This window comes from Melampsora larici-populina, assembly GCF_000204055.1.
Source record: "Melampsora larici-populina 98AG31 unplaced genomic scaffold MELLAscaffold_41, whole genome shotgun sequence".
NCBI lineage: Eukaryota > Fungi > Basidiomycota > Pucciniomycetes > Pucciniales > Melampsoraceae > Melampsora > Melampsora laricis-populina.
Window position 1 is genome coordinate 277,008 of NW_006768805.1, and position 12,350 is coordinate 289,357.

Sequence of the window (12,350 nt, forward strand, 5' to 3'; positions counted from 1 at the left end):
GGGAGGGGTCGCAAGACAAGTGGGTTCAAAAAGAGGGCGTTGGAAGAGACGAGAGAGAGACGAGATGAGGCTAAGAGATGACTAGGAGAGAAGCAGCGATGGATTCGAATCAACTCAGAGAAGGGAGACGGATTCGAGGTGTAGGTTGATTAGGCATCACCAAACCTGGTCACCTGCCCTGAATGCTTACACATCCAGGGCGGGACTGCCTCTCGAGAACCTCGTGACCTAGATTCACCCGGTTGGTAGGTCATCTCCATGAGCTATCTGCGACATGGACCAGCGTCGATCCTAGTGCCGGCGTCACAACGCATACATCCACTTTCTAGACATCTCGTCTAGGAGAAAAGTGATCACAGTCAGGAACTGTTAGTTCTTTACAATCCCTATCTTTAAGGGAAATACGCTAAGTATTTTAGATGAGGGATTGACCCTCTTGTGAGGGTCAACCCCCCTGAGGGAGTAAGAAAACGCCTAGCACTTTTCCTGTCCTGAGGCTTGAGATAAGGAGATCCAGCCTGAGGACGCAAAAACTCTTCTGAGAGTAAGTAGGGGAATCGGAGCCCTTTTGAACCCGCTTCAGGGAGCAAAGATTCAAAGAGCTGAGACCTGCTAAAGGGTCTCGAAACCCCATACTCACGGAAGTTTTGGTCCCAGAAGGACATTTTCTTACTTTCCACGCAAAATTGCTCATAGCGTGAATTACAAATCTAACGAACGCGACGGCAACGCAGCCGCCTCGCTAAAACCTCTGTCTCACGCGCCGTTACAACATCATATCGGCGCACATACAGTTTGAAACAAGACGAAGACCATCTTCCAGATTTCTTCAGGGACTTTTCTGACATCCCTAAATGTGATTTCAGGGAAGCGCCACCTATCCTCAAGCTATGGCCGGACCAGTTACCACCTGAACGACCAGGAAAACTCCGTAAAAAGGTGATCACCGTTTGACGTCAAATTGGACCGCTGTAACACGCTGATGGAAATAAAGGGTCTGTCGGTCCCCCCTTCACAAGGTCCAAGACGTCCAGAAGGGCTGATACAGGGTCGAGCATGTTAGGTTGACGTGATAGTCGCAGTAACTGGACCTCGCCTGGTGCAGCCGTTTTCGCCATTCTGGCTCGAATCACTGCGTGTGAGTTATCCGAATTGAAAGAAACGTCCTTTCTTCGGATATATACGTTGGGGTGGTCAGATGCCAGCACAAGTTCCCCCAAACGGGCTAGACCCCAAAATCCAGTTAGGAGTAGTGCTTTCATCACGAGACCGGAGGCCGTATCGTTGCTCAGCCGAGAAACAAGGAAATGAACATCCATTAACGTTAACCCGGTACGTATGCGTGGAGGTTTCTTTTCAGTGGCCAATGCCGCTTTGAGCAACAGTCGAACTTTGTCAGGGTTCACTTGCGGAAAGACGGCATCGTGAAGTGTATGCCACATCCGTAGACCTGTTAAGTAACGTTTGATGGTGTTGCTTAATACAACGTCGTCTAGCTGGTTTCCTCGACACCAGTAAATGAAACGATATATTGCTGTGCTCGTAGTTGGGAATGGGTATAATTTAGTAGCCTTCATGAATTTGAAGTACCTGTTCACTGCGGCGGCGTAGTGTCGCACCGTAGAAGGTGCCCAACCGTGTGTCAAGATAAACTCGTTGGCATCGTCCATCTTCATTACGGTATCTGGGGTGGAATGTCGTAAGACCTGAGATGCAGTTGCCTACAGGGGTGCAAAGACTATTAGCGACCGGTTCAAGAAGGAAAAAGGCTAAGAAAGGTCGAAGGCTCGCCATGATTCAATCGTGAGTAATATCTTAACAATCAAAGTCGTGTCTGTCGTAAGAGGGGAACTAAATCGTTTGGCAATGTCAAACGAACCATCTTATCTATGCTTCGCGAAATGTCTAACCGACGAGACAGCTTGTCAGCGTCGTTATCCTCAGAGACTACCCGGACTAGGTTGACATCGCAGTCGTTGTCGATCAAGATATCCTGGATTAGTTTCCATTCGTTGTTGACCCACGGGTCGCGTGACTTCTTGTTTCTTGCGGCTCCTTCCGTGGTTGTGTTGTCGGTTAAGCAGGAAAAACTGTTGCCTGCAGTTTGTCCGGTTTTGACCAGCATCAGTAGACCTAGCCTTACGGCTACCGTCTCAGCCCAGGCGATGGTACGCCTTGGCATCTTGTAAGGGCGGTCCCAGCCCTCTAGCCATTCGAATTGAGCCCACTGATCTTTAATTATAATACCTATTCCATAGCTGGACGAGGCATCGCCTACCCAACCAACGTCTTTGATGGCGTAGTCCGAAACAATTCGTGTTGGCTGTAAGTGGGCCAGGGTCTTCTTCCAATATTGTAAATCTTCTTTCACCGCAGGAGGCATCTTTCTCAGACCTGGTGAACGCCAGATTGCTACCCACTTGAAGTTTTCAGTAAGGTAGGCCTTTAGTTGTGGAAGAATAAGTGTTAAATGAGATAATTTCCCGTTAAATTTTTGTACCTCACTTTTCTTGAAGAGATTTTTCGCCAAAAAGTCGTCTACTTCCTTAATTCGTTTCTTCAACTTCTTTTCAGGTAGAGTAACTGTTTTACATTTTGCGTTCCACACGAACCCTATGAATTTTTGTTCGTAGGAAAACTCAGCGTATTTCGTCGCATTCGTCTTCACACCAAGTTCTTCACTGGCTTTAACTATATCTTCCATTGACAGGGGGTCTGATTCATCTTTTATCATAAGATTATCGTCAACCCACCTGAAAGCTTCTACTAACTTGAATCTCTTCTTCATAAGCGTTTTCCATCCATCTGCAGGACCACCAAAAGATCCGCATCCAGCTACTCCACCAAAAGCTATCCGTAAATCGATATAAATAAGACCTCTGAAATCTCTTACAGCTAAGAATGGCCATTGCGATGGATGAGTTGGAATTTGCCTATAGGCGCCTTCCCAATCGAATAAGCCTAACTTAACCTTTCTTGAAAGTGTCTTGAAAAATCTCGCTACGATTTTAAAATCGTCCCAAGTAGTCCTAAAGTCTTCTTTGTTTACGAAAGAGTTTACTGATCTTATTTCAGTATCCCATTTAGGGAATGACATGTCGTTTATTGGTCTAAAGGTACTGTCTCCATTTTCCACTGCCCCTAATGGGCTTGTTCGAAAGAACCCGATGTTCTTATAAACATCTTCAGGTGTAAATGGTCCAAACATACGACCAGCCAGAACCTCTTTTTCTATACTCTTTTCGATTTTATTTCGTGCGTCTAAAGCCGATTTGTGATTCGGTGGTGAAAACCACTTAACACCTTCTACCACATGTTTAGGAATTCCTTGATGGAAACCTTCGATGAATCCTTCTAAAACATACATGTAATCCGTTAACAATTCGAATTTATCCAGCTCTCTTTCCCATGCCGCCACGTTCATTTCGCACCGAACTTTGGAAGGCCACAACTTCGTTTTATCGTATACGAATTCAGGAGTCATATTTCCAGAACCGCATGAATCACTTAATACTCTTTTACAAGGTATACTTAGCGCATCAACATTCAACATAATTATATCATCAATCAACGACCAAAGCTTCTGACAACTCTACATACATAAAAATATATCAAACATAATCTAGCTTACATTTTATCTTTAGAAGATGATTGGACAGGTAAGTTTTTCTCTTTATTCGCCTGATAATTCTCATCATAATTCTTTCCCTTGTAATTTGAATTTGGATGTTGAAAACCTTTTCCTTTCTCTTCCTTTGAATAAGGTGAAGGAGATCTTCTAACGGGCTTATTATAACCTTGTCTTCTTCCTTTGTTCTTTAATTTATTATCTCGTTGAACATTTGGTACTTTCAAATACGCAACCTCTTCGACTTCTACTTCTAAGTCAGTCGAATTATGATTCTTCCCTTGAGGGTATCTATTACCTGTTATCGGACTAAACTTCTCCTTTTCGTGGCCTTTCGCATAGGCTACTCGTTCAACAATCAGTTTATTTAACAAATTCCTCATATGTTAATGAACTTACGATTATCATATTTCATGATTCTACCGTCTCTTAACAAATTCGTTCTTGCTAGAGCGTCTTCCAAGAACTCCACTCTTTTAACTGATGGGTCTCCTGGAGCACCATTCACATGGTTGCATAAAACATCCGTTCGTACTGCTATGTCGTATCTAAACGCAGTTACCCATCCATGTCTAACGCTAAGTTGTTGAACATACTCAAAGTGTTCTTCTAAGCTACAGACGACACGTTAAGGACGACACGTGAATCAGTTGTCATTATTTTCTTTTTGAATCATAAGTTTCAATTCTTACTCATTTCCAAAGTCTTCATGTTTATAATGGGATTTGATGTATTTCACCATCAATTGCCGTGCTCTTGTCCATTCCACAAACGATAACCACCATTCGCTCTTCGGTATTTGACCGGTGATTCGGTCTTTCTTTTTCGAAGTTGTATTACCGCCTGCTACCATCGTGTCAAGTTCAATCCATTCTTTGTTGAAGATAGTTAATGGTAAGTGATAGTCTAACTTCTTAAGGTGAGTATCCCAGAATTCCGTGAATCCTCTCAATCCTGAGCGAGATGTTTCTCCTTTCTTATAATTCTTTAATGGATTTATTTCATCGTTGGACGAATTCTTAGCTTTCTTGTTGTCTTTACCCATTGAATTAAGAATTATTTCCAACAGTTTATCGTCTTCATTAGCCAAAGCTTTCTTAGCTTGTTCTATCAAGAACGCTATATAAATTCAAAGCCAAAAGATTTCATATCAGCTAATCGTTTTATTTTTACAATCAGAACGAGAAGGATATTCTAATGACACAAATTCCTTCTAATTGGATTCTTAACCATGTCGTAATTAATTACTTGACAATATATATGTCGCAAACTTTCGTTTACTTGACAATAATTCATAATTTTGTTGCAAGGCCTCTTGCTTGACAAATGACTGATAACATTATCGTAAGATATTCTCACTTGACTATCGTTGATCGTCGTAAGAATATCTTACTTGATAATTTCCGAAATTAACTCACCATTCTTGTTCTCTCCTTTCTTTTCTACTAATGTAGATAAATTTGATGATCCTCTCGATGACTCATCTGAATCGTCCGATGATAAAACTACATCTTGATTCTTTTTCGTTTTGTTCTTGCTTTCTTTCAACATAGTAAGTTCTTCTTCATCTGAGCTGTTTACCATTTGTTGTCTTTCTTGTTCATCTTCTCTTTCAATTCTTTCATTTTCTTCTAAAGTTGTTTCAATTTGAAAATCTTGATGAAATTCTAATTCGTCTGAATTTGGAGGAGTCGGTTCCGGCTCAAATTCTGGTGTTAAACCCTTGTTTCTTCTACTCGTTCTCATGGTTCAAAAAGAGGGCATTGGAAGAGACGAGAGAGAGACGAGATGAGGCTAAGAGATGCACTGCCAACATATTTACCTCGGATTTTGTAATCCGAGGTATCCTCGGATGCAAAACCTCGGACAGAAGCTTCCCGAGGTTTTGATCCAAGGTTATTTCCAGGGCAAAAAAATACCTCGGGCGAAAACCTCGGACAAGGTCTGTCCGAGGATTTGCCTCCGATGATGCCTCGGGTTGAGAAATCCGAGGCATCTATGCTGGCAGTGATGACTAGGAGAGAAGCAGCGATGGATTCGAATCAACTCAGAGAAGGGAGATGGATTCGAGGTGTAGGTTGATTAGGCATCACCAAACCTGGTCACCTGCCCTGAATGCTTACACATCCAGGGCGGGACTGCCTCTCGAGAACCTCGTGACCTAGATTCACCCGGTTGGTAGGTCATCTCCATGAGCTATCTGCGACATGGACCAGCGTCGATCCTAGTGCCGGCGTCACAACGCATACAAAACTTTTTACATTCTTACTTACTTTTCCGAACTCGACTCTGTTCCATCTACCCTGTTGCTTTACGCACAGGTGTGTTTTATCTTTTTGATAGCTGTTCGAAGCTGTTTGTTTAGGCTTGTGCCGTACTCATCTTGCACCTGTTACCCCAGCTTTACGCACAGGTGTGTTTTATCTTTTTGATAGCTGTTCGAAGCTGTTTGTTTAGGCTTGTGCCGTACTCATCTTGCACCTGTTACCCCAGCTTTACGCACAGGTGTGTTTTATCTTTTTGATAGCTGTTCGAAGCTGTTTGTTTAGGCTTGTGCCGTACTCATCTTGCACCTGTTACCCCAGGTACCTTTTTCATACGGCAAAGCCAACGACCTTCGAGCGCTCTCTACTAAACCTTTGAGTTCCGAACTTCTCAATATGATTTTAAATCTCATCAGATTTTTAATCATCACATCAAGTTTATTTAATTTATTCATCATTTCTGAAGCTGCTTCGATCCCAGAAAATGAAGCTATTCCATCAACACAAAGAGTTTTACAAGATTTCTCTCTACCTTTATCAATCCAATTAAAATCATCCAAAATCCCTAGTGGAAAATTACGTTTTACTGCTTCAAATGGTGCTCCATACTTGACACAAAAGGGATCTGATAGTAAGTTTAAAGAATCCTTTTGTTTTCCCAGTATGACTAAAGTATTTAATCACTTTCATGAACCTTTTAATCTTACTTTCTTTTAAATTACTAGCTAGATTTTTATTTGAACAAGAACAAATGAATGATTTGCTAGCTCATTTTGTACGTGAACGTATACCTGATAGAATAGTACATGCAAAAGGAAGTAAGTCAATGGCTTTTCCATAATATGGTTTAATTTTTAGAATGTTTGATATGTTTGATTTGGATTTGACTTCTTTGTCTTGATTTGGTTTATTCCAAAACTCGTAGGTGGTGCACATGGTACATTTACCTGTACAACAGATTATGCAAAACAATTTACAACTATGGATGTGTTTTCTCAAAGTGAGCCATTTGTTTCGGTTCTGATAAAGTTATCAATTTATTGATTTCGAATTCTTTTTTTGTTTTTAGTCGGTAAAAAGACTCCAATTAGTGCTAGATTTAGTACTGTAGGTGGTGAGAGTGGTTCTTCTGATCAAGCAAGAGATCCAAGGTTTGTTAATATTGTTCGACCTAAGTTTCTTGAGAAATACTTTATGAACTGATTTGTCTTTTTTTGCGATTCCTTTGAATGTTAGGGGTTTTTCTTTGAAGTAAACACTTTTTATTTTGTTCTTTCCTCGTCTACGTTTAAGCTGATTCTTTTATCCTTAGATTTCGTACTGCGAGCGGAATTTGGGATTTAGTTACACTACACAAAATATAATATTTTCTGGGCAGAAAATTAAATTATTGATACACAAAAATATTGAGAGGCCAGGAGAAGGGCAAAAAATAAATAAAAATATGCATCTTGTTTCCTGCGGTGAGAGCTTCACTCTCCATATTTTTCCATATTTTTACAGTCCGTATTGATAAGTGTACTAACAATATACCTTCATAATCATCCAATTACAACCTGTAACAAGCAGTGAAATTTGGCTCATTAGTGTTTAGAGAAACTTTTGATTTCTGAAAACACCTATAACTTTGTCAAATCTGCATCAAAACACTCGATTTTAAGTGCATTAGAAAGCTGAACTCTTCCTCTCAAACTTTCATAAGATCAAGAACTATGTAGCTAGTATGCCAATCATTCTATGGATCTGTATGTACAAATGTATAAAAATGATGATATCTTTTTTAGCAGACCAGCATGCTGTGTGGTCCTATTACGAGCTATTTGGAGGACAATTCCAGCTTACCAATGCACCCAAAATCGAGCGTTTTGGACAGGAATTGAAAAAGTTATGAGTATTTTCAGAAATCAAAAGTTTCTCTAAACACTAATGACCCAAATTTCAGTGCTTGTTACAGGTTGTAATTGGATGATTGTGAAGGTTTATTGTTAGTACACTTATCAATATGGACTGTAAAAATTTGGAAAAATATGCAGAGTGAAGTTCTCAACGCAGGGAACAAGATGCATATTTTCATTCATTTTTTGCTCTCCTCCTGGCCTCTCAATATTTTTGTGTATCAATAATTTAATTTTCTGCCCAGAAAATATTATCTTTCTTGTAGTGTTAGTAAGTGAAATCGATTGATAAACTTCGTGAAAAAGTCGAATCGGAATCCCAATCCTTTCTTGTGATTTCCATCATCAAAGTGAATAATACACCTATCTTCTTCAGTGAGTTTTTTTTGACAAAATTACTCCCTTGTAAAAATGAATTTCCTAAGAAATCGTTTTTTTTCAGTAAGAGATCCAGTAAAGTTTCCAATTTTTTTACATACTCAAAAACGGAACCCACAAACCAATTTAAAAGATCCAAATCTGTTTTGGTAATTATTTGATTTTACGTGACTCTATGAACTTGTAAAAAAGAAAAATCGAGTGCTGAAGTCTGTTTTGCTTTGGTGTTGGGGAAAATTGGAAATAGGGATTATCTAGGAGCTAATCATGAAGCTGTGGGTCAATTCTTGAGACTTTTTTCCGATCTTGGGACTCCAAAAGGTATTTCAGTTTTTTTCATCTAGATCTTCTTCTGTTTGAAGATCAAAGAAATCTGTTTCTCAAGAATTAATGGTGATCATACCTATGGATTTCTTATCAATCAGGGTTTACACAAATGGATGCTTGGTCTGGACATTCATATAGATGGATTAACCAAGATGGTAAATCAAATTCAAATAATTGATTTTGGTTTTGAAAAAAGATTCTAGAACTTATGATTTGAAACTGATTGATAAAATAGGTTCATTTGTTTATGTTAAGATTTATGCTAAATCAAATCAAGGAATTCATAACTTTACTTCTGCTGAAGCAGAAAATCTTACAACTCAAAACCCAGATTGGGCTACTGAAGTAATTAGGATCCTTCTTTCAATGATTTTTTGTTTCTTTTTTTTACAATGTTCAGATTTAAATTGACGTTTGGATATTTATTTACAGGATTTGTTCAAAAGAATTGAAACTGGGAATTTTCCTAGTTGGACGATGTATGCTCAAGTTTTAACACCTGAAGAAGCAGAGAGTTTTAAATACAACGTTTTAGATTTAACAAGTTAGCTTGTATTTCCCTGTTTCTCTTGCTCGATGATTTGCATTTTCCTTCATAATTTTTTGACCAATGTTTTTTCGATTTCATATAGAGGATTGGCCGTTTGATCTGGTGGAACCTAAAGAAATTGGGAAATTCGAATTGAATCAAGTATGTTAAATTCTGCTTTTTCATGCGGGAATGTTCGTATGTGCAAAATTCATTCAGATGTTGTATTGACATCTTCTATTGGATTGAAAGAATCCATTGAATTACTTTGCAGAAGTGAGCTTTCAACCATATGTTCTTTTGACCTCTTCAACTATCCAACGTAATACAAGGATTAACGGAATCAAACTAATCTCTCATGGATTAGGTTGAACAAGCTGCTTATTCTCCTTCAAATACTGTGGAAGGTTGGAGAGCAAGTGCAGATCCAGTTTTACAACAAAGATTAATAAGTTATCCAGATGCATCTGTAAGTTATTGTTTCAAAGATTCAACTTCCTTGGAGACATAATTGATTGACGTTGTCCTAAATAACTGTGAATAAAGAGGTACCGTTTGGGACCCAATTTCGAACAAATCCCAGTAAATTGCCCTATGAATCCGATTTGTAAGTTGATTTCTGAGTAAATTTCAATTCAGGAAGTCATGAAATCTAATGGTTTCTTTATTCAGCTAATTTTGATAGGAGTGGACCCATGAGCGTTTTAGGAAACCAAGGGAATCGTGTGAACTATTATCCACATCTTCGAAGTTTAGGAGTAAGTGATTTGGGGTATGATCAAACACATCTAGATTTCATCAAGAAATCCATCTTATCAATGAATGATGTAAGTTTATGTTTAAATAAGGATTCCATTATAAATGTTTTCAAATTAATTTCACTGATTTATATCTCTCACAGATTAGTGATCTTGATTTTGATCAACCTAGGATATTCTATAATGGACTATCCACGCAAGACAAAGCTAACTTAATCAAGTAAGATTTGAACCTCTTCGTAAACAAGACTTGATAACTTGAGCTCATCCAGTTTCTTTTGTTGATTTTGTTTTAATGAAAAAAGTAATATAATCTCGAGTCTTTCTAAAGTGACCGAAGAATTAGTGATTAAAAACGTTTTGAATGTATTTTCAAAAGTCTCATTTAACCTTTCAAGTTCAATCAATTCAGGTCTCAAAAAATAAACTCTTATTGTTGATCCTTACTGTTTCTTTCATTCTCTTATCTTGAAAACTTCAATTTTCTTTTCTTTCTTTTCTTTCTTTTCTTTCTTTCTCTTTGTTTTGGATTTTATGCTATCTTTATTCATCTTCTTATCGATAACTTTGTATTTCGTATATGAAAGGTTGGCCTGTATGAATGTAATCTCAAACATCTCAAAGGGAGGTTTTGGAATCAAAATTGGAACACCGGACTCAAAAACCCCGACTTTGGATAAGGTGCGAGCCCCTTGTATCACATTTACACCATTGGCGGGTGAAGGTTTATGGAGGGATGGAACAGGATATGAGGCAAAAGAGAGTGGTTTTGACCTCCTCAGATTTCTTTGTCAGCCTTAACAAAGGAACGACTTAATGGCATAGTTCCATGATACAGTTTTGGGATGAGAGTAAAACCCATAAAACAATAAACAAAAAATTTTACAGAGATTTGGAGTGGTAATACACACTCCAAATACTCCGCTTTTACTCTCCTCTCGATAGAAACTTAATCACAAATCCATTCTCAGAGGTGTAAAGAGTAGTCTTTCAATTTAAAAATTTATTCTCTCATCTTAGAAGTTTAAAGTAAACAAATGACAACTTTCGACAGCGACCTGAAAGAAACGCAAGAGAAGATAAAGCAAGCAGGTCTTAAGATGAAGAAAGGAAAAGACAATGCCAACACGACACAAGGTACAAGTACAACCACGAGGAGCCAGTCAAAGAACAGAGAAGCAGCCGGACAAGCGGCAGGAAACGAACAGAATGGTGGAAGCGGACAACCTAGTGGTAGCGGAGAAAGACAGGGAGCGGAACATGAACCTCGAGAACAAGACGAAGTGGTAGGAGTAGAAAGAGAAGGCGGTGAAGAAAGTGGAAACGAAGAACAAGAAGGAGGCAGGCGAGGAGAGATCGAAGAGAACGGAGAAAGAGGAGGTAAGTAGAAAGACGAACCCCACACACCACCTAGAAATTTCAACATCCCCATCCCATATCCATCTCTTCCTATACACCAGCCACCAGTAGACCTTCCTTGGGAGTAGGCCATGAGGAGTAAGGGCCAGGAAGCAGGTCACATGAGGAGTGATGGAAAACACAGAGGTGTAGAGGGGGGCACAGAGAGGTGCAAGGAATTGATGGCATAGAGAGGAAGCCTAGTGAGAGGAGAGAGGCCAGACGGGGCTAGAGACAGAACAAAGAACTAATGTTGGGAAAAATTATGTTTGAAACACTTGCAGGAGTAGATGAGCAGTCGAGTAAAGCGAAGTGGTGGTCAGCAATAGAGTTCGTGTTCGACACGGAGCAATTAGACTTGGGAATGACGATGCTACAAGGTTTCAACTTGATGTACGGCAAGTCAGATCGAGGCGAAGAGATCATGAGAGGTCGCGATAAACGAGCCAGATCACCGCTCCAATATCGTGACGAAAGACCGAGGACAGAATCGCTAATAGTAGGAGGAGATGACGAAGAGGAGGAGATAGAGGTTGTAGAGAGAGGAGCTGAAATAGATGAAGAACGAGGAAGGAGTAAGACAAGAGACAGAGCAACGAAGAGAAGAAGAGAGGAACCTGCAGAGAAAGGGGAGGAGGACATCGAGGAAGCGGAAACAGGAGAGGAGAGCGAAGGTGAAAACGCAGATCGTAAGTGAGGTTGATGCAGAGAAGAGAGACAGTGGACCTGAAAAACCTGAAATGTGTTGGTAGAAACCGAAGGGGGCATAACCTACAGAATAGGCAAACCACTAGGTAGCTCTTCGATGCTGGTACCTCTAACGCCGTACTGGGAAAATCGGATGAAGACGTTGAAGGCGTACGTGCCACTAACAATTTTTGATGTGAACTGGATAGAGAAGGATCAAAGAGCAGCAGGCAAGAAGAAAGTGAAAACACTAAAAGAATTACAAGAGGACGACTCGTCAGCGACCTACTCAGGGCTAGCACCAAACGAAGAGTTGATGATGATGTACGGATTTTGGATAGACGCGTTTGACCTGTTCATAAGGTACCTGAAGGAGGAGTACGAGAGGCCGATGGCGGCAAAGATGTTCGAACGACACAGGCTGAACGTAGTGAAGGTAAAGCGTATGACGAAGTGTTGGATGGTGGCACTGAGGTATGATATGAA

At 39.8% G+C, this 12,350-nt stretch overlaps 2 protein-coding genes across 2 annotated transcripts; one reads left to right on the forward strand and one right to left on the reverse strand.

Moving 5' to 3' along the window:
* Positions 1-3,567: 3,567 nt before the first annotated feature.
* On the reverse strand, positions 3,568-4,673 carry MELLADRAFT_91286 (Hypothetical protein; the record flags this gene model as incomplete). Its single annotated transcript, XM_007414202.1, has 4 exons — positions 3,568-3,580; positions 3,632-3,974; positions 4,028-4,242; positions 4,321-4,673. The coding sequence occupies 4 exons, from the start codon at positions 4,671-4,673 to the stop codon at positions 3,568-3,570; spliced, it is 924 nt and encodes a 307-aa protein (XP_007414264.1).
* Positions 4,674-6,625: 1,952 nt separating this feature from the next.
* Positions 6,626-9,755, forward strand: MELLADRAFT_24356 (uncharacterized protein; the record flags this gene model as incomplete). Its single annotated transcript, XM_007414100.1, has 15 exons — positions 6,626-6,710; positions 6,818-6,892; positions 6,962-7,056; positions 7,601-7,637; positions 8,139-8,162; positions 8,230-8,314; positions 8,413-8,486; positions 8,591-8,647; positions 8,728-8,837; positions 8,925-9,036; positions 9,125-9,183; positions 9,274-9,297; positions 9,389-9,490; positions 9,568-9,632; positions 9,707-9,755. Coding segments are annotated over 15 exons (1,053 nt in total), but the record flags the coding sequence as incomplete, so codon positions are not given.
* Positions 9,756-12,350: the final 2,595 nt, after the last annotated feature.